Consider the following 26,377-nt stretch of genomic DNA (forward strand, 5'->3'; position numbering starts at 1 on the left):
ACATGATGCAAGTAAGTCATGATGGCGCTGGTGATGTATTGTTTAGCTAGCAGCCTAATCTGTGATTTATTGATGTAATTCCCAGAAGAGAAGTATCTATTTTACAAACTACAGGTGAAGCTACAGTAAGGTTACAAGACTGGTCTTGAACACAGTCCAACCCTCTCCACGACCCGCCCCTGCTGCTGAAGCTGTACCAAGCAGGCTTGGTCAGGTGTTCCGATCGGAGAACCAACGACGGCGTAAACTTTCCCCCTAGAAGATCGATCGGATCTCTTCTGTGACACACACAAATCGAGACCATGCTCAGGCGGATACTTCAAATGGTAAGGTTCCTGAATCAACGCGGCACCAATGTCATTTTAATTAAGTAATGCCGGTTTCCCTTGTGTTGCTCATTCAGAGAGGCCTGCACTCGTCTGTATTGTCAGTCAGAACCAGGCCGAGACAACCAGCTAGCTAGCGGAAGCCCCCGTTAGTGTCTATGGAAACAGGGGCTAACTAGCTTGCCAATGCTAAACTTGGCGCTGGATGCTAATCAAATGACCACGTATCAACATGACAGCACAGCAGTAGCTAAGCATAGTACTGTAGGTGCAGTGCTGCTATGTAACGTAGCTAGTATCTGGGTACTGGTTGGTAGGCTAAATTACTGTTTGTTTGGCTAGTGTGAGTGTGATTCCAGATCCAGGCTAATGTTAGCTAGCTACAGGTTGACAGCTGACATGGAGCTAGCTAGCTGTCATTAAGGAATGTCACTAGCCTTGGAGCTGTAGCTAGCTAGTTAAGAGGGTTTCTGATTTGAATTATGCTCGATCAAAGCCTGTTTCTGAATATAGAACATCACTCTGGCTAGATTAGCATTGCGATGGCTGATTAGCTAAGATAGATACTACTGTCAATTGCTTCTCTAACGTCAATAGCTACACACCATTGTTAAGCAAGCTTGTTATGTGTTTTTGTGAAATTGTACTACTGGTTAGCTAGCTAGTTAGTTGTCACCTGACTGCTCTAGTATGTTTGCTTCGTAGGTTTGCTCTTTCAGCCAGTCTTAAGCTTATGTTCCGTCGCATGCAAGTCGATTCATGAGAAATGTATCCTTAAAACAAAAGGAGATATTGAAATATATTGAGAGAGATATATGTATAGAGATATGGAGATTTTCTTTTCTTTTCAGTCTTGTTAGCAAAAGAAAATCTGTAAATTCCATGTCCAGTTTACAATTGAAGATTATGGCATAGCCTTCACTAGTGTCAAGGGGGGGGGGGGGCAAATCTAAAGCAGTGAGTGTAGTATTGTTGGGGTTGATTTTCCTCTTCCTGTGTGGATGTCGCTGTAAGCAGGTCAAAGTGTGAAACACTCCTCCAAAGAGGCGTTCTGTTTCAGCTCAGTGTGTGTCCTGAGGTGACACTGCTGAAAGTGCCAAGTGTATTGGACCTTGCCCAATTCACACACACACACACACACACACACACACACACACACACACACACTTCTCCCTCTCAACACATTAATTCACTAATAATAGAAAGGGAATGATTACTCAACTGAAAATGGAGAAATCTTATGACCTGATTGATGATCATATGATTTATGTCATATGCTTCCTCTCACTCTCAGACTCCTGGGAAAGGAGGCTCCCAGAGCTCAGAACCAGACCAGCCCAGTGCCGACCTCAACAATGACCAGACCTCTGAGGTAACCTGTGTGTCTCTTCTTAACCAAGCTTTTATTCCGTCTTCTCTTCTGATTGATTAGGCCTACTCTCATTGTGTCCTAATGATGAACATATTATGGGTGTCTGTGTGCAGGGGTTCATCTGTCCTCAGTGCATGAAGTCTCACAACTCTGCAGAGGAGCTGTTTAAGCACTATGAGATGTACCACGAGGCAGGTGACCAGCCCTCTCACCAGGGCCCTGGCCGGTATGACACTACTTTCAAGATCATTTCACACATGAATGGGAAGAAGTTTGATCTTTTCCCACACAGTTCCTATAAAAGGTACACGTTACACAGAATAGTCATATGCATTCATAGTACATCAATTTCCTTCTCTTTTGTCTTCCAGGGAAGACATGGTGCTTCTCAGGCAGGAAATGCAAGACCTGCAGGCCTCACTTAAGGTACTTTCATGAATCTATGTGAAAAGATCAAAGTATCAAGGCTGTGCAGTCTTGCATTACAGTGCTTGAACTTGTGTGTGTGTGTGTGTGTGTGTGTGTGTTTTACTGTCTGTCAGGAGGAGCGATGGTTCTCTGGGGAGCTGAAGAGAGAGCTAGACAAAGTTCAAGGACAACTGAAGCAAGTAATTCCTTTTAGATGCCTAATATCTGATGACAGCCACTCCCTTTTTTCCTAGCATCTCTCAGATCTACTTAGTCGAATGCTGTAAGGAATTGACATGGAGTAAGGAGGATGCGGTAGCAGTCAACTGCTGACAAAATATTTAACTGCAATCAAATGCATTCGACTTTTTAAATAAGGCCTGTGCTTGACTAGTGTGGTGTGTGACTGTACATATCAGCGTTTCTTTCTTTTCTTAGGGTCCGCAGAACGATGGCTCTGCACCCTCCGAGGATGCAGGTTAGAGTTAGTTTGTCATTTCATATTGCCTTGTGACTTTGATACTAGTGATACTTGAATCACTAAAACACAGTGCTTCTTGTTTCTCAGCCTTGGAGATGAAGCTGAACGCGGCAGAGACTGAGAAGTTCAACATCAAGCAGATGAAAGACCTGTTTGAGCAGAAGGCTGCCCAGCTGGCCACAGAGATAGTGGGTTAGTGTGGTGTGGTTGGGAGCTTTGTGTGCTGCTGGCTCCACTTTGGAAACCACTGTTCTCCATATGTGTGTCACAGTACGCCCCTATTGTTGAAGGTTCAGTGTTGCAGCTGAGGCAGTGTTCAATTTGCTCAGCTGCGCGTAGCGATGTTTAATGTCTACATTGTACAATTATATGTTTGGTTAAACTATTATTTGAGTTGTGTGGCCCACCTTTATGTTAAGTGCTTCTAAGCCATGTGGTAGTGAGAGTTTTGAGTTGAGGTCATTGGAGTCTTGGTGAACCCCACAGACATCAAGTCCCGCTATGATGAGGAGAAGAGCCTGAGGGAGGTTGCAGACCAGAGGGTGGCCAAACTGACACAAGATCTGCAGATAGAGAGGCAGGAGAAGGAGGGGCTCCACACAGAACTGGTAACACACACACACACACACACATATATATGAATAGTTGTTATGGAAATGTGGAGTTTCAAGGAATTTCTAAGAGGACTGGAGTACTCCAAACAGAGAGTGGTTTCTATTGCCATGTGATTTATTACATTTTCTAGAAACTTCCACTTTCCTTCTGTGTATAAGAAATAGAACTGCTGGTCCTGATTCACAGAGGAGCCTCCTGACCTCTCACAGCATCTTCTCTTTACTGCAATGTTTACCCTATTTTTAAATCTGTCTTCTCTCCTCACTCTAAATCTCTACCCTAACCCTGGGAACCCCAGCTTCTTCTCTCTGCCCTTCAACCACTACCCTAATTAAGTGCCTCTGTGCTGTCCCCTAGCTGCAGCGGCCAGGAGTTGAGGATGTGGATGTACTGAAGAAGGAGCTAGTGCAGGTGCAGACATTGATGGACAGTATGACACGGGAGAGGGAGGATGAGGCGGAACACCTCAAGAGCCAATACGAGGAGCTGCAGGCCAACTATACTACCTCCGAGGTAACTGACTGCCCTTATGGAAAGCTTTGTTTTCAGAAGGATTAATGATATCATGGAGGTATAATGTGTTACACTCTTCCATGCACATCCTTTTGAGATCATAGAGTTGATATGAAAGCTGTTTGTTTAGCCTTTACTCCCCAGCGACCTTTGCCCAGTTGTTAACTGACCACACATTCCACTCTCCTCCACCTAGCAGGAGCAGCAATTTAAAAAGTGCCAGTTCAAAGGCTTCAGTAGTTTTGATATTCAATTTTTTTCAATAAGGTGGTACAGTATGCTTTAATTCCAATTCCCAATCCCACAATGTCTGCCTCTGCATAATTCATTGCTATTTCCTGCATTATTGATCCCATAAGGCTTCGGGAGAGGAGCAAAGGGGGTATTTATAGGACTCTGGACGCTCTAGGCCTTCTCCCTGCACCAGTCCTCCAACTATTCTCAGGGCTGGAAAATAAACCTCTCTGTTTGATATTTAACCACACTGAAATAGACTGAGTCAGATTTTAAATATGCGAATAAATTCAGCCTGTCTGTATTTTTAATTACATAATAGCCCTCAGATATAATTAATAAGTGGCACTCTTGCAGGAGTTAACTATCTGGGACAGCAGTTTGTAATCCCTGTAGTGCTGAGTAACAAATTGGGTTGTTGTTTTCTGTTTCAAGTGCTTTAATCCCCCGAGATAGCAGTCCAAACAGAGATAATGAGTAGAAATGATTTCCTATGAGTTTAAAATTAAAAGAGAATAACATTTTGATTGGATATCCTCATACTAGGCAACTCTCCTCCCCACTGCTTTATCCATCTCAATCGTTAACACTTGTTAAAACTTCATTACCCTTATCCGTACCCTTGTTGCAGACCTGTTAAGATACAGTGTCCTCTGACTTTTCTATCTAAATGATGAATAAAGCTCTCAGGTCCATGGAAATCCTGGTGCACCCTTCACCTCCTCTGTCTAAAACTACAGTACCCATCTTTCACCCTTGCTATAGTAGTTCCTCATGGAGACCCCTGCTACTGTATGTTACCACAACCTCCTGCTTAGGGTCACCTTAGCCAAACGTTGTGCAGGTTTGCGCACCTATAGAGAATTATCTATTTATTCTCAGTTTGGAATTTGAGATGATTTATTGATGAAATCATCTGCACAGCGCCTTGCTTAGGCAGGCCTTTGTGAGCAAACAGTTTGCTCTAGCTCTGTCGTGTCCTGTGTTCTCTGTGTAGTGTGTCTGCTAGTACTCACCTGTGTCTTTGTCTCTTTCCTTTCCCTTCCCTTTCTTACACTCATCCATTTTTCTCCAACCATTGCTCTTTCTTGAAGATTCGTAAACTGGAGGTAAAGCATCCTGTTACAGTCAGCCCCTGAGTTTAGACCAAGTTTATATAGAATCATGATTCAGGAACATAATGTTATCCTATTAGGTGTCTCAAGTGTGTCTGTTTGTGACTGCATACCCGTTATAATGCCTTAATAGATTCTGTGTGCTCAGTGTGTGTTTGGATGTTTTGTATGCTCGCTGTCTGTATGTTTTGTATGCCAATCAAACTCATGGCATGTGAATGTTTGTCGTGTGACTCATGTCCACGAGATACAATTTCTCAAATGATGTGTTGGGTTGTTTATGACAGATGACCATCTCCCAACTGAAAGCAGAGCTGGAGAAAGGACCCCAGGAGGCAGCAGTATACACCCAACAGATCCACCAACTCCAGAGCTCTCTGAACAACCTGCAGCAACAGAGTCAGGTAACACACACACACACATACTATTTATGTCTGATAGTTAAGCCCCTAGATGTCAACAGCATAAATACTTTAGTTATTTGATGGCTTTACAATTGTAAGAGATGAACCAGAAATGGCAAGCACAAACATGATGGGATCTGCCAACCAAATAGGCAAAAGATGCAGTTTACTGCAGTGATTTTAACAAGCCATACCAACTGCCCCCCACAAAACATGCCGGCCTACATACCAGTCTCTCTAAACCTGCCTCCCTCGGTGGCATCAATCAATATCACAATGCTCTCCTGTCATCAGGCTGTGAGCTTTCTTTGGCAAAAGTCACACGCAAGCCTATAATTAAACCAGCAGGGGGAGATCTCTGCCATGCCAGTGCTGTCACTCGGGGTGATGTACGATCACAGGTAACCGCAGGGATGAGCCGTGAGGCTCTGAGGGCCGTTGTGTAAGTTGCCAGGCAGGGATTAAGCCCTCCGCGTCAGGCGTGTCAGTCGTGCTCCCAGCACAGCTGCTCGCTTTCCCAAGTCGGTGTCTTGGAGGGGGGATTAGGGACCTGGAGGCCCACCAGACCCCCCACCAGTCTGGGCATAGACTAGATACACACATACAAAAGAGACAGGAGATGATGGTGGGAATAGAGAGATGAGAGGGGATGTGTACTGAAAGCATAGACGAGGTGGGGAAACTGCAGGGGGCGGAAACGGGAGGGATAGGAGGTGAGCAGGACAGACAGTTGAGCTGGGACATGGGAGAAGGGCTTTAGAGAGGGGAACAGCAGGAGAACACGTGGCAGAGACACAGTAGATGGGGAGAGACAAGTGAGAATGGCAGAAACAAGGACATGGCAAGGAGAGGGAAGTGTGTGTGTGTGTGTGTGGGGGGGGGGGCACTGGTGAGAGAGTTGGAGTCCAGAGACATTAATAAATGAGGGCCAGCTGCTGTGTGACGGAGAGGAGGGACACCAGAGGGAAGAGGATCTGTCTAGGATGACCAGTGTCCCTGTCATGCTCCCTTGTTAGCAGCATTGCCATTACCAGCATTGTGTTCTTTATCACCCTGGGTGCCAGGTTTACTGCACGCACGCACCCCTCTTTCCGGTGCTCAGGTCCCTGTCGAAAAAAAATGCCCTTAGAAATGTCATTCCACACATCCCCGCTTCTGTCTGCATGTTTCAAGTGAGATGTGGTGTTCTTTTCCATAGTCCATATGGTTAGTGAGTCTGGAGCTGAAAGGTTGAGCCTTTTTTTCACCCTGTGCGAAAGTTCTAGTTTTCTGTGTAATTGGATCCAAACTGAGGTGAGCTTTTTGTCTCCTCTAAAGCTGTTAATTGCAGTTAATCCACGTACCGCATTTGGAAACATTATCTCTTTCCATTAAGATTAGACATGAAAACCAAGAGGGGAAAGTTCCTATGCCACCTAGCAGTGTGTCTCTCATGCAACTTCTCCAAGTCTCTTTTATTTTTGTCATGACCTTGATGTCTATATTCTGATCCATTCCCTCCTGGTTCCCTCTCTTAGACCCTGACTGAGAAGCTGGCACGCAGGGAGAAGGAGTTCCAGGAGCTGGAGGATTTGCGAGTGGCCGAGCAGGCTGCTAAGAAGGGCATCCAGGCCAGCCTCCACCAGAGAGAGCTGGAGGTGCAGGAGCTCCAGGCCAAGGCCACAGGGGCAGAGGCCTCCCTGCAGAGGACACAGGCAGAGCTTGGGGAGAGGGGTGAGGAGGCAGCCAGGCTGAAGAGGGAGATGACAGAGCTGGAGCTGAAGCATGGCGAGCTGAAGGCTGAGAGGAAACAGCTGCAGCAGCAGAGGGAGGAGAGGGAGAACCATGGCCTGCAGCAGCAAAGCGAGATCAGCCAGGTCAAAAGACACACACACACACTTCAGTCAATAAATCAATCAATCATTAGCCTGGGCAGACACACACTACTCATTACTCATGTCCAGAGATAGACCAACTATTGATTGGATTTTAAAATTTGATAGAATGTTGATCAGATTGAAAGTCTGTTTCTTATTCTAGTCCTAGAGATCTGTAATGTTGTGGCCCCTTGAATAAGCTCCTAGCTTGCCCACCTCATCCTTCACTCCTCCTCTTCCTTCTCTCCCAACTCTTCCACCACCTCCTTCCTCTCCTTCCCTGATGTAGCTGCATGCTAAGCTGCTGGAGGCGGAGCGTCAGCTGGGCGAGGTGCAGGGCCGGCTGAAAGAGCAGAGGCAACTCTCTGGGGAGAAACTGAAGGACCGCGAGCAGCAAGCCGCCGACCTGCAGCTCAAACTCTCCCGCTCCGAGGAACAGGTACTTAGGGATATGGAATGAGTTATATCTATGCTAGGTAGACAGGGTGAAGAAAAGTATATATTGATAGGCGGTTTTTATAGAATCTTAGGTGTGTTTATAGGTATTGCTTTATGAATTGACATGCCCAGTCAAGGTGGGTGTGAGGTAGAGTTTCGATTGTAGTGGTGTAGATGTGTTGGGAGTTCCTCTGGTGTGTTGGTTCTCACCTCTGTCTTTCCTCTTTGCCAGTTGAAAGAAAATGCCAGTAAGACCACAGACCTGCAGCACCAGCTGGAGAAGGCCAAGCAGCAGCATCAGGAGGTGCAGGCTCTACAGCAGACCACCAACGGCAAACTCCGCGAGGCACAGGTACTGTACTAGGCAAGCGGCTACCATGGTTACCATCAAGCTACAGCACAGGAAAGATCCTTTTGATGAAGATAACCAATGACAGCCAAGATAAAGTAACTATCTGTTAGTGTTGTGACCTCTAGCAAAGGCCCTTACTGTATAGCATTCACTCCATTTATGTTGTTTGCTGAAAAATTGTATCATCACAACAATCTGTCGTTGAATGACTATTCTGTGATGCTAAATGTACGTTTTATTTCCACCCCCCACCCCCCAATGTGTAGAATGATCTGGAGCAGGTGCTGCGTCAGATCGGGGATAAAGACCAGAAGATCCAGAACCTGGAGGCTCTCCTACAGAAGAGTAAAGATAGCGTGAGCCAGCTGGAGACTGAGAGAGAAGACCTGTGTGCCAAGATCCAGGCTGGGGAGGGAGAGACAGCCGTACTCAACCAACTGCAGGAGAAGAACCACACACTACAGGAGCAGGTACACACACACACACACACACACACACACACACACACACACACACACGGTACCATGACAATGACAACATACAGTATATCATCAAGTTAACTTGTGTTTTTGTTATGTGGACATAAAAGGTCACACACTTGACTGACAAGCTGAAGAACCAATCAGAGAGCCACAAGCAGGCCCAGGACAACCTCCATGAGCAGGTTCAGGAGCAGAAGACCCTCCTCCGATCGGCTCAGGACCGTGCCCAGGCACTGGAGACATCTGTGGGGGAAGTCAACACCCAGCTAACAGAGAGCAGGGAAAAGGTGGCCCAACTGGACACACAGGTAGGAATGGATGTTGTCTGTCATGCTCTAAAGCATGAATGTTTTGTGTTGTAACTGATTGTAGAGTTGTTGCTGAATTATGAATATGGTAAATAGTCCTGCATATTTGTCACAAAACATCTGTTTAATGTGAGTATGAACATATGTTCCTTGTTGTTTCCACAGCTGAAGGCTAAGACTGAGATGCTGCTGTCTGCAGAGGCAGCCAAGGCTGCCCAGAGAGTCGACCTGGAGAACCACCTGGAGACTGCCCAGCATGCACTGCAGGACAAGCATCAGGTAAACTCACTCGTAGGACTACATCTGAGATTACATCACAATGAATTACAGCAGTGGGCTCCTGGCATTTTACAGTCTACCATATCTCTGAAGATTACCTTCTTTTTATCAGATCAAGAACATGATCTGTGTTTCTAAATGTGATAGTTGAATGATTCCTTTCATGAGTGCACAGCGCATGTGTCCCCTCAGCCTAGTAACACCTTTATTTTGGTTTTCTCTCCTTTCTCTTTGTTTTCTCTTCTATCCTCTTCCCATTGTATCCCCTCCTCTTCCCTCCCCTCCTCTCCCTAGGAGCTCAGTAAGGTCCAGGCTGGTCTGGAGGAGCAGGGCCGGAGGCTGCAGGAGAGGCAGGAGCAGTGTGGCCAGCTGGAGGCCAGTCTGAAGGAGTGCAAAGACAAACTACTGACGTCAGAACAGCACATTGAACGGCTAGAAGGCCAGGCCAAGGTCAGTGTCGTACTCTCTCATATGGTTGCAGTATGTGGGTCACCCTTATTTTATATGTAGAGATGAGTCACTTTGACCTCACTGTGAAAAGCCATTGATGTAGAGTTTCTGGAGCTCGGTTTGATAATTTGAATGTCAGTGTAGTGGCTATTCTAATACAGGTTGCTTCTATGCGCCCTCAGAGTTCTCCCCAGGATTTTTGATAATTGTGGTGCTGGATTGCATTATGAAAACCCAACCCCAAACCGGTTTATTCATGTCAAAATACGCAAAAAATACAGCTAAAACTCTGAAGGAGGAACATCATAACGCTTTCGTTTTCATTTTTAACAATAATGTCGTTGGCGATCAAAGATAATTATCATTAATAAATATGTAGTTTAATTTGGCTTGAAATATTTACATAGTGGCACCACCAAGTTCACAGCATGGCGCAGTGCCACTCTTACATTCTTTGGGAATGTTAGATGCCAATAGTTTTCAGAACTTGATAATCTATGACACAGCCTTAGTGTGTATCTATGACACTATGGCCCTAAGTGTGTGTGTGTGTGTGTGTGTGTGTGTGTGTGTGTGTGTGTGTGTGTGTGTGTGTGTGTGTGTGTGTGTGTGTGTGTGTGTGTGTGTGTGTGTGTGTGTGTGTGTGTGTGTGTGACAGAAATTGGAGGCGGAGGTGGTAGAGCTGCGGACAGCACGGGACCATGCCCAGCAGGAAGTGCAGAAGCACCAGAAGCAGGGTTCAGAGGTCAAGGGGAAGGTCAAGGAGCTGGGGCGGCTGCTGGAGACTGAGAAGGCAGGGTAAGATTACCTCTGTGGGTTAGACAAGATCTGTCGGCTCGCCACTTTGTGTTGTTTTAGGACCTCATTTGTTTCATTTTGAATTTTGATCAATAACCTAAAACAGAAACAATTAAGCACACAGTATGTGTACCCTAGTGATTTGTCTATCCTTCTTCAAGGGCTGCGGCATTACAGGAGGAGCTGAAGAGGAAGACTGCCACACTGGGCGACACACGGCAGCAGCTTGAGCGCAGTGAGCAGGAGAAGTCCGCCCTGCAGGGGAACCTGGACAGGCTCACCCAGGAGGGGCAGGCACGGCAGGCAGAGCTGGACAGGAAAGCCCAAGGCTTGGCCACAGACCTCCAGAAGGCCCATAAGGAGAAGGAGGCTCAGGGGAAAGAGCTGGCCTCGGCCAAGGAGAGCCTGGCGAAAGCCTCCAAAGCCCTGAAGGAGAGCCAAAGCCAGCTGGACAAGGAGAGGAAGAGCACCAAAGCAGCCATGGAGGAGAAGGTGGGTTCAGTGTTGTGGTATGTGGTTGAACTCCATGTGTGAAATGTAATTCATTGAATGGTAATGAATGCATCACCTGCCCCCCTCTTAGGAGAAATCTCATGAGAAGGCCAGACAGGAGCTGCTGAAGGGCGCAGATGCCACCACTAAGGAGATGGGAGAGGTCAAAGGGCAACTGGAGAAGATGAGAGAGGTATGCCCACAGGAATGACCATAATTGTGGTGCACTGTGGCGGATGAATCTAGCTAGGTCTTACAACAGGAGCCATTCTGTCTCTTCCTTTGGCAGGCGGAGAAGGGGTTGAAGTCGCAGCTGGCTGCATTAACTGAGCAGCACACAAAGACTCAGGAGGCACTGAAAGAGAAGGAGAAGGGGGTGCAGCAGCTGCAGGCACAGCTGAAGACAGCCCAGGGGTCCTTCGGCCAGGAAAAGAAGAAGCTTGAGAGCCAAGTTACTGAGCTGCAGGGAGAAAACACCAAGAAGGCGCGTAGTAACCCCATGCACACCTACACACTGATATACACTGATATACACACCTGCACTTGACTCATACAAACACAACACAACATCTGATCTGGGAAAACAAGATATTGTGTATATTTTATTGTAAACTCTTGTGTCTCTGTCTGTCTGTCTGTGTGTTGGTGTGTTTGTGTTTGTCTTTCAGGCTGAAGAGGAGGGCAGGCTGAGGGAGCAGGTGGTAAGCCTGACTAAGGAGATGAGCTCTGAGAAGAGCAGGACAGCAGAGCTCCAGAAGGCCTTGGAGCAGAGTCAGGAGGGCCTGGCCAAGCTGCAGGCTGACTACTACGGCAAGGAGTCTGAGGTGTCGGCCACCCGCCAGGACCTGAAGGTGAGTGGGAGTGGGTTAGGGCTCTGTTAAGTGTCGCTAGGCGGAGGCTTTGTCTACTATACAAATAAACCAGTGTGTGGGAATTTCTTTTGAATCACATTTTCTATTTCAACACACCTAGTGAATTCGGGTCAGTGCCAGAAAGGCTGAAGAGACAGGGTTAGTCAACTATGTGAAAGGGAAGAAATGCAATAAAGAGGAACCATAAAGGTTGTTGAAGGAGTGGCGAAGGAGGGCTCAATGGAGAGACAACAGAAAGAGACAACTGGCGGAGGCAGACTGCATGCAAATTATCTTTTAACATCTGACACAAGCCAATCTGCACAACCAGGGCATTGTTGGATAATGTAAATGCAGGTTGTTTTACATAATACTGTGAAGTGAACCCTGCCTGTCTCCTATTTGCAGGTGTCGGAGGAGAAGCTGACCCTGGCCCAGGAGGAGCTGGCTGCTAATCGCACCCACCTGGGTGGGCTGGAGGTTCAGATCCAGGAAGTAAAGTCAGGCCGGAACTCCGTGGAGCAGGAGCTAGCCAAACGGGAAGAGAGGCTCCGTCAGCAGGACGAGGCCCTCCGAGAGCTGCAGAAACAACAGGTTAGAACCACTCAGATGTTGCTCATCTCAGGGTGGCCTTGTCCTTGGCAGTGTAGTCTTGTTCCCAGACATTTCCGCCACTTCCACTAATGCACGAACAGTCCGGTGGACCAGCGGGTCAAACTTGGCCTTCATTAACCCAATAGAAAGAGCGTTGAAAATGGAGAACATATAGCCAGAACGGCTTTACCTCGCAACCGTATGATTAGCTGAAATAATAATAATAAATGAAACGCTAATAACAAATCCTTTACTCAATAAATTCACTCCCACTAAGGCCAGGTTTGAGTCGTTGTTATTCCAGGCTTACACGCACTGTGCGCAATAGCCTGGAGACGAGGTTAGAGGCAATAGGACTGTGATGAAGTCTTCCTCTGAGCTTATATCCCATTGTCTCTCCCTGTGTCTCAACAGGGTCTGACTCAGGAGGAGCTGCAGAAAGAGAGGGGCAGAGCGGAGGGGCTGAGCAAGGCCAGGAGCGCCCTGGAGAAGGACACCAGCAGACTGAGCTCAGAGTTGAAAGCTCTGGGGGAGAGGAGTGATAAGGTCGGACATTGCTGTAGTACTTTGTGGGGGCTGTTGGATGTCACTAGTTCAGTGGGGCCTTCACTCCTTGTTACCTGCTCTGACCTCTTCATTCCTCTCTCTCTTCCACCCTTCTCCATTCCTCTCCCTCCCTCTCCACCGTTCTCCCCTCCTCTCTGTCCCTCTCCACCCATCTCCTCCTCTCTCCAGGAGCTGATGGAGCTGCGGGAGGCGAAGCAGATGTTGATCCAGCAGAAGCTGGAGGTGCAGGGCAGAGTGGAGGCGGCGCAGGCAGCCCTGGAACTGGAGCAGAAGGAGCACCAGACCACCAGGGACAATGTGGCCCAGAGAGAGGAGAAGCTCCGCGGGGAGACCAAGGAGGTCCAGGCCAAGCTGGTAGGTTCACCTGTAATGTTCCGTATGTAAAAAAAACTAAAAGAAAAACTCAATGCTGGTACTTGGACTGTTTTCAGAGACCAGGCTTGCTCTTTCTGTCACTGGCTGGATTTCACTGATACATATAGGAACACTATACTAATACTGAGTAGGGCCTCCATTTGCTCTCAAAACAGCCTCAATTCTTCGTGGCATTGATTCCACAAGATGTTGGAAACATCCTTTGAGATTCTGGTCCATGATGACATGATTGCATCACGCAATTCCTGCAGATTTTTCAGGTGCACTTTCAAGCTGTGAATCTCCTGTTCTACCACATCCCAAAGGTGTTCTAGTGGATTCAGATCCGGTGACTGGGAAGGCCAGTGAAGAACACTGAACTCATTGTCATGTTCATGAAACCAGTTTGAGACGACTTTTGCTTTGCGACATGGTGCATTATCATGCTGGAAGTAGCCATTAGAAGATGGGTAAATTGTGACCATGAAGGGATGCACATGGTCAGCAACAATTCTCAAATAGGCTATGGCATTCAAGCGATGATTGATTGGTATTAACGGGCCCAAAGTGTTCCAAGAAAACATTCCCCACACCATTACACCACCTCCACCATGAGAAGGTGTACAGGTGTTCCTAATAAAGTGTTCAGTGAGTGTATGTGCTGTGTTAGTGCATCACTTATGAACACCTTCATTCGGTTGCTCTGGGTGTACGTATGTGAGATTGTTTATGAAGAGGGTTTCCATCTGTGAACCATGTGTCAACCCTCCCCAGGCGTCAGAGCGGAAGACCAGAGAGGAGCAGGTGAAGCGGGGGGAGGAGGCGGAGACTAAGATGGGCCTGCAGGTGACAGCTCTGAATGAGAACCTGGCCACGCTGAAGAGGGAGTGGCAGGGCAGCCAGAGGCGTGTTGGTGAGCTGGAGAAACAGACCGATGAGCTGAGGGGAGAGATCGCTGTGCTGGAGGCCACAGTCCAGAACAACCAGGACGAGAGACGGGCACTGCTGGAGAGGTGAGCTGGAGGAGTTGGTGTGTGTTTTTTCTTTTGTTTTTGTGTTTTCTAAACACAATGTTTACAATGATTTTCTGTTTTTGTGTCAGGTGTGTGAAGGGGGAGGGCGAGATGGAGAAACTGCAGACTAAAGTGGTGGAGATGCGCAGGAAGCTAGATGACACAACAGCTGCCATGCAGGAGCTGGGCAGAGAGAACCAGTCACTGCAGGTTAGATACATACAGAATAATACCACTCATATTTAAGACAGATACTTTAGTACCTGTAGCTGACCTGTATCAGTATCTTAACCTCTACTTACTGAAGCCAAAGACAGGCGTTACGATTTTGCTGTGTGTAGCTAGTCAGAAGAGCTGTGTTTACTTTGTGTGTCTCTCCTGTTGATGCTGTAACTCCTGCCCCTCTCCCTGCCTGTAGATAAAGCAGTCTCAGTCTCTGACAAGGAAGTGGGCAGAGGACCATGAGGTGCAGAACTGCATGGCCTGTGGGAAGGGCTTCTCTCTGGCTGTCAGGAAGGTGAGTTGGACGCCTGCTCTGGTTATACCGTATGTCAGTCAGAGAACAGTGGTCTGAGGGTTAGCTGTGGTCTTGCATACGTCTATCTGGTAGATAGATATGAAGCAGGAGTCACTCAAATCTGTCAGGTGCTATTGTATCATGTACAATACAGTCGGTTTTAATAATCTGTATGATAGTCACATCCTGATTCCTAGACCACACCAACACAACCTGACCTTAACTGTGTGTCTTTCTCCCCTCAGCACCACTGCAGACACTGTGGGAACATCTTCTGTAACGAGTGCTCGGCCAAGAACGCCCTCACCCCCTCCTCCAAGAAGCCTGTGCGGGTGTGTGAGACATGCTTTGAGGAGCTCCAATGCTGAGCCCCCTGTCTCGCTCGCCCCCCCACCCCCAGCGGCCTGGCCATGGTGTGTCTCATAATTTTCTACGTGCACTCTTCTGGACAGACTCTGAGAAATAACACCCATCTCCCTGTGGCTCCATGTTAGCTAACCAAGCGTACCCTCTGACCCCTCTGAGGGGCCTGGGGGATGGGACTGTAGCTGAAGGGCCTCTGTCTGGAGACAGACGGGTGGTCTTAGGCTTAGCTTGGTGGGTCTCACCGTCACACAGGTAAAGAGGATGGGGACAGGGACAGGGAGGTGTGTGGAGGAAGCACAGCAGACACGCCAGAGCCAAGGGATGGGTTGGCCCACATCTACATAGTGCCTTTGCCACTTGTGAGGCCGTGTCAGTCGGTCAGCGAGTGGGAACAAGGAGAGCTCAACAGCACCATCCAACTCTCCACATCCAGTTTGGATGTCCATCTTGATTTGGCATTGTTAGCATAAAGGTGGTAGGCTGTAAGTGTATGTCAGGTCTAAGGGATGGACAGTAAGTCTGTTAACAAGAGGTAGAAAGCAGGAGATTGATGTTGAAAGCGGGGATATTCCTGAAAGGTATGGTTTTGAAGGAAAGGATAGAGTTACGTTGAAACTGAAAGGCGGTGATTCTGTGTTTATTTTGAGAGGTATTATGTTCATGACCAAAGAATGTCTGCAGAAGTCTTTTAAAAAGAAAGCAGGAGAAAAATAGGCAAACTGAAAGCCTTGATTGTTTTTGTATCTTAATTTTCATTTCAATTCTAGCTGAATGCTTTTGAGTTAAGACTTGCAAGGTTTTATCATTAATTCCAACATGCTTGAACATGTGACAGGTATTTATGTACAACTGAATTTTTGCAATGCTGCTCATATTTCGACAACATGGAATGACATCTTTGTTTTGCATCTTTGATGTCTGTCAACAACAAATCATGGTGCTTCTTCTCTTTGTTAATGCAGACGTGAGGCACATGGTTGCATGTTCTGTTTTCTGTTGCCTGTCCCCACTCAACATCATGACTACTGCAGGAGCTGTGTGTGCGCTCTGCTCTGCTTTCAAGCAATAACTGTGTGTGTGTGTGTGTGTGTGTGTGTGTGTGTGTGTGTGTGTGTGTGTGTGTGTGTGTGTGTGTGTGTGTGTGTGTGTGTGTGTGTGTGTCTTGTGTGTACGTGTACAGCTCCTCTCTACTATGCGTGGTGGCTGCTAAAACCTTCTCAGTATCGGTCACATTTTTGGAGATGTCAGTGGTGATTTACAGTAGTTCTGCTAAACTGTCTAAGACTTGTCAAATAGAACTGATAACACTGTTAAATGGATTCCCTGTTTTTGTAATTTATGAACTGCTGTCAAACTTTCTCAGATAATGATCAAACTGCTCATGCACGGGTCAATCTTCAGTACAATGCAGTAGGCTTTTTCACTGTAAACAAAGTGGATGCAGGCTCTTAGTTTAAAGACCAGCGTCTTGTTGTGAGTGGCTTGTTTGAGTGTTGTAGCCGCAGCTTTCTTTGGAGGACTAGACTCATCTTCTACTCTCTTTCCACCAGTCCTCCCTCTTAGCTCCAGAGAAGAATGTCAAGCTTCATACCAGGCTTTCACTTATAGGCCACGTATTCAAGCAGACTCCTGTGTGGACCTTCATCTCTCTGAATTGCATTGGTTTTGTTTTGTCTACCTCAGATTGGCACAGGCATAGCACTATTAAACCTGAAAGATCATGGAAGTTGTCTTTCCCTGCCCCCCCACACCCCCAGATCAAGCACTTGTAATGGATATCATTTGTAGTATTGCCTTTTAGGCTGAGAAAATGAAGGTCCACACACCTCTCCATCGTATTCTGGGTTCCCCCATGCGGTTCAGATCATGTTGACCAGTTCTCAGAGCTAGTCTCTGTCAGTGCCATAAGAGGGCTTGCACCCCATTAACTCTCTACAGTATCTCTTAACCTAGGGACTACCATATTGTACTTTCACTCTCTAATACCAAGGCTATTGTAATTATCTTCGTAAAATGTTTTAATTTCTTATGGAAGAAAAGGAAATTGTGAAATAACACTTGTGTATAAAGAATGTTGATGTTGACAACAAATGTAAAACAAAAAAATATAACAATACATTGTCTTACTATATTCATTTTAAGGAATTACACTATTACACTAAACTGTGGCTTGTTTCACATTGATGTCGGTCGTCATGCATGATGGCTTTATTTCACTCTTCCTCCATGTTAGTAACAGGATATCATATGTAGTGATTGTGTGGGTGTGCCTTAAGTCAAGGTCTTGTTTGTCCTGCTCGCTGTCACTTTGTAAGTGGTGACAGGCACCCTGTGTTCTCTTGGAAGACTGCCACAGACTATAAGGAGTGACTACCTGGCCTGAACTTGTGTCATAAGAGAAAGAGCAATTACATTTGTCCAGATGTACCATTTGTTTTCTAATTTTCCATCATGATTAAGAGTCAATAAATAAAACTAGGTGTTTCTATTTTACCTGGTTGTCTGTCTCTTTAGGCTTGTGTTTCTGACTTGAAATTAGCCATGACTTCACATGACTCTCACATATGTGCACACATGCCTCGGTGGATAAATGAAGTAGGTCACACCCTTTTTTGTCACAGCCACATCTACCAAAGTAGCCTACAGATACTCTATTCTGTGCGTCTATCCATCAGCAAAACAACAATACGTCATTATCACTTCATATTCAACAATTTATTGTAATCTATTATTCAAAGCAAACATTAATTTTACACAATTATCCACCTAGTAATTTACAAGGCTTGAGGGGGAACAACATTGTGCATCATTTTGGGTAGAGTCTAGTGTTTGTTAGATCAGTCAGATCTGAGAGGACTCTAGATACAGTGAGGAGCTCTTGAGCCGAGGCTGCTGGGAGTCCACTCTCAGCAGTGCAGTCACAGCGCCCTCTATCTCCGACATCCACACTTTCTGGAACACACAAACACACAGGGCATGATGAGTTATCTACTGTATGCGTGGTAATGGCTATAAATAGTCCAAAGTGGATTCCTCTCTCCTCGATCTGCACTAATCAGCCAATGCAGGCTAGGTCAAAGTAACATGGAGGATGCCTACCAGAAATGTGGAAACATTGTACAGTTTTCACATCAGTTCTGATGAAGGAAAGGGGAGAGGAAGCCATTTTACGCGACTGAGATACATGCTGTACATCCTAATATTCTTTTACTGTGACGTGCAACATGACTGTTTAGATATGACATTCAGATAGAGCAAACTGTTTTGGAATAAATCATCATGTCAAGTTGTGTCTGATACTATTCACAGATGACTTGAACGAGTCACTTGATCTCAGGGTAGGGAACAGATTATTGTAGTTTGTTTGCTTAGTAGCTCCAGCACAAACATCCAACTTTAGACAGACAAACTGTAAATAGCTAAACAAAGCATATTGTCAGGTGTTTGAATGAGACAGGGTGATAGCAAAGGAATTTCTATTACAGTGATTAAACTACAGGCTAATCTTGAGTTGACGGTTGAGGGTTTACTTTGACCCTACAATCAGTTTGAATGATCTTCCATGCTTTGCGTAACACAACAGTGGTGGTCCCCATTTGATGCCCAGTTGGCAGGTCCCTGGCATGTCAACAAGAATGTAGTCAACAGTCAGTGAATGAATGGCCTGCACCAGCATGCATGACAGGCAACCAGTAGCCTATGACCAAAGGTTTCTGTGCAAAAAGCACTGTCCGTTCAACTTGACCATACAGTAGGCCATCAATTCTGAGTGGTCTCACCTTCACAGACTCGCTTGGAGCTTGCAGAATGAAGGCGCCAATGCACTGCTGGTAGCGGTTCTGGTGCATGATTATAAAGGAGTGGGGCAGCCCTGATGCTGAAAGACAGGATATTAAAGACATGAGTTATTCTAGTGCAGACAGACATAAACAAGCACCGCAGGAGGAAGTATATGGAACAAAAGACAGATCAATCATTACATGTACATTATGACAGCACAAAATGTTGACAGAAAGAAAATGTAACAAGGTTGCAACTCTGGAGAAAAGAAGGTAAATGAAGATTGGCCCAAACATGATCAAATTCAATGGAATTAATCTGGGATTTCCGCTTCAAATGGCACTTCATTAATGTCTAATTGGTGGCTAAAGAGTTAACAGGTGGCTGGCTAGTGGAGTTCGTAACACTAGTACTAACTCCTAACTAACTAGAATAAAGTAGAGCTGTGATAAGTAACAAGGGATGAGAGACTATATACATTTCATCTGTTGGTCGATATTCATATGTTGAAATGAAAGCCAGCAAAGTAAGATCCAAGGATAGGCTTGTTAGGTTCTGTGCTGTGGTTCTGGTTCTGGTTCCACACCTTGTGCATTGAGCTGGTCGACATTCTTGAGCTGCAAGCGGTCTAGAGAGACAGGCTGGTCTAGAACTGTGAAGGTGCAGCCCTCCTTCAACAGCTGATCCAGCTCCTGGTTCTGGGGGGGACGCAGAGCGCTCTGTTCTGGCAAGTTGGACTTCTAGAGTAGTTAAAAGAGAGAGAGAGAGAGAGAGAGAGAGTGTGTGTGTGAGAGAGAGAGAGAGAGAGAGAGAGAGAAAGAGAGTGATCTGGTTACAAAAACACTTTAGACCTTGTATAGGGAGATCCCCTGAACTGAGATCTACTGTATATATGAGGTCTATGAGTAGGACATGTAAGAGAGTAGATGGATAAGTCACTGTATTTAAACTGTATTTGAGAAAATCGGTTATTTGACCCACCTTCTTGTTTCTCTTTATCTTGGTGATCAGGAGGAATTCATCGAACAGGAACAGGTACATGTCATGCAGCTTTGCGTTCTCTGGTAAAACATGATGTGAAGCTGATGTGAAGACATGGTAAAAATATGCACTTTAAACAATTCAAATCGTTTTGTATTTAACAGAGGCAATACTCACTGACACCTACCTATGAGCACCAGTTTCCCCTCGTGCAGAAGGCCTCGATGAGCAATGAGGTTTTCTAGAGTGACAGCTTTCAGGAGGTGTTTCAGATTCTGTTCATAAGCGAATACGAGGCAGAAGTGATGTTGATTCTTAACTAGCCCAAATCTGCATTCATCATTTGTTTGTGTCCTTATGAAATACTATCTAGTGGCAGTATTTCCACCTTATAAAAGCTACAAAGCCTGAAAAATCTCTATTTTTTGTGTTATGTGACTTGTGTCAAATGGGTAGGAAATTATATTTTTGGAACACAGCTGTGTACTCTAGGCTTTATTCTCATTGTAAATGTAGATAAGGCTGCTCACACACCTCAGGGACGAAGGCCCGCTTGTCTCTCTCCCACACAGGCAGCCACACCAGGGCATCCCTCAGCTGTTTGACCTTCTGATAGTTGTCCAGCCATTTGACCTTCCCCTCCAGATCACCTATATACACACACACACACACACACACACACACACACACACACACACACACACACACACACACACACACACACACACACACACACACACACACACACACACAGTGTGACAGTGTGTGACAGTCAAGATAATGGCCTTGGTCAAAAGCCCAAGAACAAACCAACAAGGTCAGCATTGGGAGTGTGCTCATGTGTGCACTCAAACTAAAAACACAGTTTCTGCTTGTCTGAGCTTATCCATGTCTTTAGCAAACACAACAATCTTAACAAGATTATACTGATGCCAAGTAATTTGCTAGTGGGATAATACAACACTATTTTGTAACATTCTTATTTTAAAATGGAAAGTCTATTTGAAAAAGTAAGATGTAACATGTTTTCAAAGTTCATGATACGTGATTCAGTTTCTGATGATGGTGGACTGTGTGTGTTAATGGCAGGTGTGATTGTACATTCAGAGATTAGACAGGGCCGGCCTTTTACTCTAAATACCCTCCCACACCTTTGGGACACTGGCCTATTCAGGAGTGTCTGTGTCATGGTTACAATAAGTTTCCCGTCAAACCAACTCCCATTAGAGCTTTCTTATTGTAGGTCGTCACACCCTGTTACTGGCCATGAGAAACCACATTGTAAAAGCACCGTGCAGGCAGATTGGTTGGATTCCTTGAGTGAAACCTCGTGTTCAATACAATATAATTACCCACAGCTGCAATACTGGTGCATATTTCCCACAGCCTGTCCATCTAGTTAGAGAGTAAACCACCACAACATGTCTGCAAGTACAGGCATGTAGTGAAAAATCAACTGTCACAGCTTTTGGCAGCAACCCAAAAACCTGCTGGGTGTTTGGTCGGCCATTTCCAAGTGACATCAATTTGTATATCGCCTTTGGTTGTGTTAACATAGACAACTTTGCGTATATTTGCATTGTGTCTACTTTTGGAACAGCGAGTTCAGCTACAAGATATCTGTACGTTGCTGACAAATGGCTCTATACTCCTGTCAGAGAAACCCTTACAGCCTTGATAACCTGAATGGTAATGCTCTTTTTTCTTCACTTGAAACACAGTGGAGAGTTCTCCTTGTCAAGAGCAGCTGACTAACTCTATTTGTGTACAGTGTGTTGTCGGTTGTCACACCCCAACATAGCAAAAACAGCAATAACAAGCAAAGTCACTAGAGATGCCAATGATACAATTACCTGAGCTGATAGTCAGACATTATGTCAGACATGGCATGGGCATATTTGGGCATATTTACAGCAATAACATTTGTTATATAATGGCATATTTGCAGCAATAACATTAGTGTTAAAGTGGTAAATTAAGGCAATGCACTAGGATAGCTCAGTACGGAAGTATGTATGGTCACGGTATGGTGCGATATGGCAGGTTAAAGTAGTAGCAGTTTTATAGAGACATGGTAGAGCAGTGCAATGTGTTGCATTGGGGTTCTTTTTGTATACAGTATAGGGGTACCTATGTTTAGGGTTCCAGTCAAGGGGAGTAAAGTAATGCTCACATATGGATCTGTCCACCTGCTCCACCACTCTCTGCAGAGCGTTCTCCTCCTCCTCTGTCCGGCTCCTCTTCCCCACGTTCCTCAGAAGCAGAGGGTAACGTGTCAGCCTCTGTAATGGCGCCACCAATAGGTCACGCAGCTGCAGTCTCCGGCACTGCTGGTTCCTCTCACACCACTGAGAGAGAGAGAGAGAGAGAAACAGGTTAGCAGAATGAGAGGGGAGTGGGCGGAAGAGAAAGAAAGGAGAGAGAGAGGTCAGGGGTTAAGGGTGAAAGAGAGAGTGCATTAGAGAGAACAGAGGGGAGGGGGGATGGGAAAGGGGGAGAATGAGGTTGAGGAAGAAAAATGATCTCGAGGACTGAAAAAACAACAGAGAGAGAAAGCAAGAGACAAACGGACACATTCCAATCCCCAGTGTGCCACGGTGACACTCAACAGGTCAGGACTGCGCTGCGTCACTCTGTGTTCTTTCACACTTGGCCCTGTGCTGCCTGCCTGGTTGTCAGGGTACAGTACAATGTGACCTTGCCACAAGCCTGATTTACAGGCAAAAATGGGGAGGGGGCGGGTGAGTAGTACAGTACCTTCACGTAGAAGCCAAAGTCCTCTTTGTGCTTCAGGCTGTCCAGATAAACAAGAGCCGAGGAGTAATTGAGGCAGTACTTCTGCAGACAGTGGCAAATGTTCTCACCAAAAGCCTGCCAGAAGACACATGGAATACTGTAATTAGTACACAGAGTAACAGAAAGATGTGTCATATGACAAACTGAGCTCCTGTATAAACTCATAGAACACATACGTGAGGAATATAAGTGAGAGAATAACCCTCTGAGTGAGTCTCTTTTGTGTATGTAGTAAGAAATACAATGTACTGTAAATATCAGTGTACAGTGTACACTAGTTTAACTCTAGTTACTGTTAAGCAGCAGTTGTCATGTAGAGCAGTAAAGGTGTGTTTGCGTGGGTGCAACAGCTGTGCTGTGCTATGTTGTACATGCCTTAGTAAGGAAGTCCAGAAGGGTGGGCCCGCCTCCTGACACTGGAATCTCCCAGGACTTTTTGATCACACGCAGGAGGCTGGTCAGGAAGTCAAAGCTCACCTAGAACAAGGTGACATCATCAACCCTCATATAGTCAAGAAGATTATTTACTAAACGTGGTATTTTGAACCTTTGTAAAAGCTGTGTGTACTATAGAGGAATACATCTGTCTGAGTCGACATTACATCATGTGATGAAAAAATAATTCAACCATTCAACATGTAGCCTACTGTGTGACTGCAAAGCCAACCTTTGATTTCAAAATGAAAGGCTATGCTGCGATATATCAATGCAATTTCATAATCGTATAGCTTACTGATTGTGTGCACATTGTGCCCTCCTATGTCTACTGTTAACTCTACAGTAAGTCATACCTTCAGAAATAGGGTAGACTTCATGTACTTTCTTACTACTGTCCTTTAGGGACTTATTCATGATAACATCATGCAGTCCAGACCAGTGACACTTATCAGATGAGAGTGGCATTGAAGGGTGACTGTGTTTGCATGGCATCTCACCAGACACAGCTCATTGAGGTTTGCAAACAGCCTCCAGGAGTCCACGTCAGGCAGGCATTCCCTCATCTGCAGGTTAGTCAGCGTGGCCAGAAACACCTGAATGTTACAGAAGAAAAACAAACAAAGAAGGGATTGGATCTACAGTATTTGTGCTGTATTGGATGACCTAATCCACTGACTAGAGAAGACGTAACATTTCAACATCATAATTAAACTGCAAATTTCAAAAGATTAGAAGTCTTTATAGGTTATATTTATCCGATTAGATTAGGTTTTAACAATTACACCTGGGTCTTCCAAACACGACACAAAGCAGGAGAAGTTGGTTTGCAGTGGTGCCATTTCTGTTGTGTGTGTGTGTATAGTTTGTGTGAGCAATGGGGTGTATTCAGTATAGTAAGTCACCTCTTTGAGCACCATGAGCTGATCCAGGAAGTAAACACACTCGCTGGTACAGAGTTCCCAGATGGCCTCCTGTCTCTTGTAGTCCTGAGGGTCACTGTCAGCCTTCAGCTGAGATGAGTGGTCCTGCAGGAAGACTGCCAGAGGACAGTCCTGAAGATGGATGGGTGGATGGATGGATGGATGGATGGATGGATGGATGGATGGATGGATGGATGGATGGATGGATGGATGGATGGGTGGATAAACATATATAAGCAAATTAGTGATTCATACAAATTATACTTTTGAATGATAGATACTGTATGACAGTTTTCTTCTTGCAAAACGTTTTCGTTTAAGTAAGAGTAAGAGTGATTATGAAATATTGAGTATTCTGCATGTGTGGGATTTGAGTCTTATCACTGTCTTGCTACACTTTATGAGTGCATCCAGCTGCCATGTGCAAATAACAACAATAAAAGTCTTGTTCTTTCCCAATGTGTCATTTATATATCTAAGGGGCTTCCCCTGTTCCCATGGTGATTCCTGGAGAACTTTGCATTGACTCAACAATGTTGGCTCCCAAGTTAAAATCCAACTACTCTACTTAAATATCACAATGAAAATGGTAAAGGACAGTCAGTATTCAGATGCCTTTCCTCACCTTGTACTTCTGGAAGTCTGTGTACTTCTGGGAGTCTGTGTCTCTCCAGTCTTGAATCTGTGCTGTTGAAAGATATTTCTCAATATCAGACGCAGTGCGTGTCGCATTCTTCCCTTTAGTCTGAGAGGGAGAAAATATACAGGTTATGGAACTTTGGACTGACTTTCAGGTGATCAGGTTTCCGCACTACTGTTGTTATGTGTGAGTGTGTTTGTCTAAGTGAAAGTGTGTCAACCACAACGCAATGGTGTATTGTTCAAATATTTGTACAACTATCAGTTTAACAGACATTTAACTAAGTAATTGGATTTGATTGAATTGGTTTGCCCACACTGTGTTGACTAATTATGAAATTTCTGGTGGCCATGAGAAAACAGAACCATATTAATCTGCTTTGAGAAGTGGGTCACAGAACAATGTCCATTCTACCTCCCCTGAGCACACTAGAACACACCTCCCCTCCCCCCCTCAAATAAACACGAAACAAAATACTGGTGGCAGACTTATATCTTCTTACCTAAGCCCTAGTTGAAAAGCAACAAACAACACACCTACCGTGCTACGCCTTGAAAAAGGCCACTTTGATTTCTTAGAATCTGCTAAAAAAATTAAAAAGACAAGATTCTGATTATCTATAAAGACATGCATAAGCAAGTGTGCTGTTGAAACAAATAGATGGGATAAGATAAGTAAGATAAGTCTGTGAGTGAATTAGATACACAACAAAACAATCCTGTGTTATGATGATGAGTACCTCGTAAATGTGACATCTTGGAGATTTGAAGAGACATCACACCGTAAATGCTATCAGTGATATAATTTCCCCAGATATAATAATAATCACAGAAAGATAGCAATAAACACCAGACAGAAATACACACAGAAAGGTAGATTGAGTTCTACCTGAGAAGTTAGAGCTGTTTAATCTGTCTGCAGCCCCATTGGACACAAACAGATCCCCAGGTGAAACATCCAATCCAGGCAAACTGACCACCACAGAGCTCCGCCTCCTCTCCTTCAGTCTGGTGGAACAAGAAGAGAACAGAGTCTTCTGTAGGTACAATACAGGAGAAACCCCTTTGAAACAAACTACCCAAATTTGTCCAATAGCATAGTTCATATTCCATTTCCAGAACATTCTGACCACTCTTTAAATTCAATGCCTTTCGTACTAGACTGAATTCTAACTGCCAGACCAGCCTAGTGGGGATGTAGACTCAGCAGTGCCCCAATGTCTTTAGTTTATATGTACACAGGTTACAGAATACAAAGGTAGGTACATCTACATCTATCAACATAAATGGAATGGCTACAGAGAATTCTTACTTGATTTTTGAGGATAACTGTTTTACAGGAAATAACAGAATTCCATTTGACATTTCTACATTGTTGAAATACCATCTGGACTAGGTGCAAGCGAATGAGGGCTTGTAACAGATGTAACAACAAGCATGAGAACAGGTGTTTACACAGCAGGATCACAGTACATACTGTATGGTTGGGTAGTGACTAATGGTTCATACTATCCATCTATTCTTTTCTACAATAGGAGGTGCACTGGTGTGCTGGATTGTCTTCTTTCAAAGGCAGAAATGTAAGCATCACCAGCCACAAGACAGGAAAATCAGAGTCCTGCCCTTTTGCCTCAGGCG

At 45.3% G+C, this 26,377-nt stretch overlaps 2 protein-coding genes across 5 annotated transcripts in view; one reads left to right on the top strand and one right to left on the bottom strand.

Annotated features, from left to right (window-relative positions):
- Window positions 1-99: 99 nt before the first annotated feature.
- On the top strand, window positions 100-17,678 carry eea1 (early endosome antigen 1). The gene is made up of 29 exons (XM_083667021.1): window positions 100-326; window positions 1,621-1,698; window positions 1,812-1,924; window positions 2,070-2,124; window positions 2,241-2,306; window positions 2,545-2,584; window positions 2,675-2,779; window positions 3,074-3,195; window positions 3,560-3,715; window positions 5,352-5,468; window positions 6,986-7,324; window positions 7,614-7,763; window positions 7,995-8,114; window positions 8,381-8,584; window positions 8,704-8,904; window positions 9,070-9,183; window positions 9,478-9,633; window positions 10,292-10,431; window positions 10,593-10,923; window positions 11,015-11,116; window positions 11,213-11,407; window positions 11,592-11,774; window positions 12,183-12,368; window positions 12,783-12,914; window positions 13,104-13,289; window positions 14,064-14,302; window positions 14,392-14,512; window positions 14,721-14,819; window positions 15,065-17,678. The coding sequence occupies exons 1-29, from the start codon at window positions 303-305 to the stop codon at window positions 15,185-15,187; spliced, it is 4,197 nt and encodes a 1,398-aa protein (XP_083523147.1). The 5' UTR covers window positions 100-302; the 3' UTR covers window positions 15,188-17,678.
- A 207-nt stretch (window positions 17,679-17,885) lies between these two features.
- plekhg7 (pleckstrin homology domain containing, family G (with RhoGef domain) member 7) overlaps window positions 17,886-26,377 on the bottom strand; it is a 13,725-nt gene continuing 5,233 nt past the window's right edge. The window contains exons 4-17 of one of the 4 annotated variants that reach the window (XM_083666299.1): window positions 25,629-25,747; window positions 25,281-25,321; window positions 24,726-24,845; window positions 24,083-24,232; window positions 23,678-23,773; window positions 23,118-23,219; window positions 22,704-22,817; window positions 22,120-22,294; window positions 20,481-20,596; window positions 20,134-20,221; window positions 19,947-20,026; window positions 19,552-19,705; window positions 18,965-19,062; window positions 17,886-18,137 (exon numbers count right to left, since the gene is read on the bottom strand). In XM_083666299.1, the coding sequence (XP_083522425.1) occupies window positions 18,027-18,137; window positions 18,965-19,062; window positions 19,552-19,705; window positions 19,947-20,026; window positions 20,134-20,221; window positions 20,481-20,596; window positions 22,120-22,294; window positions 22,704-22,817; window positions 23,118-23,219; window positions 23,678-23,773; window positions 24,083-24,232; window positions 24,726-24,845; window positions 25,281-25,321; window positions 25,629-25,747 (1,564 nt within the window). In that variant the 3' untranslated portion in view covers window positions 17,886-18,026. Of the gene's footprint in view, window positions 18,138-18,964; window positions 19,063-19,551; window positions 19,706-19,946; window positions 20,048-20,123; window positions 20,222-20,480; window positions 20,597-22,119; window positions 22,295-22,703; window positions 22,818-23,117; window positions 23,220-23,677; window positions 23,774-24,082; window positions 24,233-24,725; window positions 24,846-25,280; window positions 25,325-25,628; window positions 25,748-26,377 lie in introns of those variants that run through there. The other 3 variants (XM_083666300.1, XM_083666298.1, XR_014554140.1) reach the window with 3 other exon arrangements.

Source organism: Argentina silus, assembly GCF_951799395.1.
Source record: "Argentina silus genome assembly, chromosome: 3".
Lineage (NCBI taxonomy): Eukaryota > Metazoa > Chordata > Actinopteri > Argentiniformes > Argentinidae > Argentina > Argentina silus.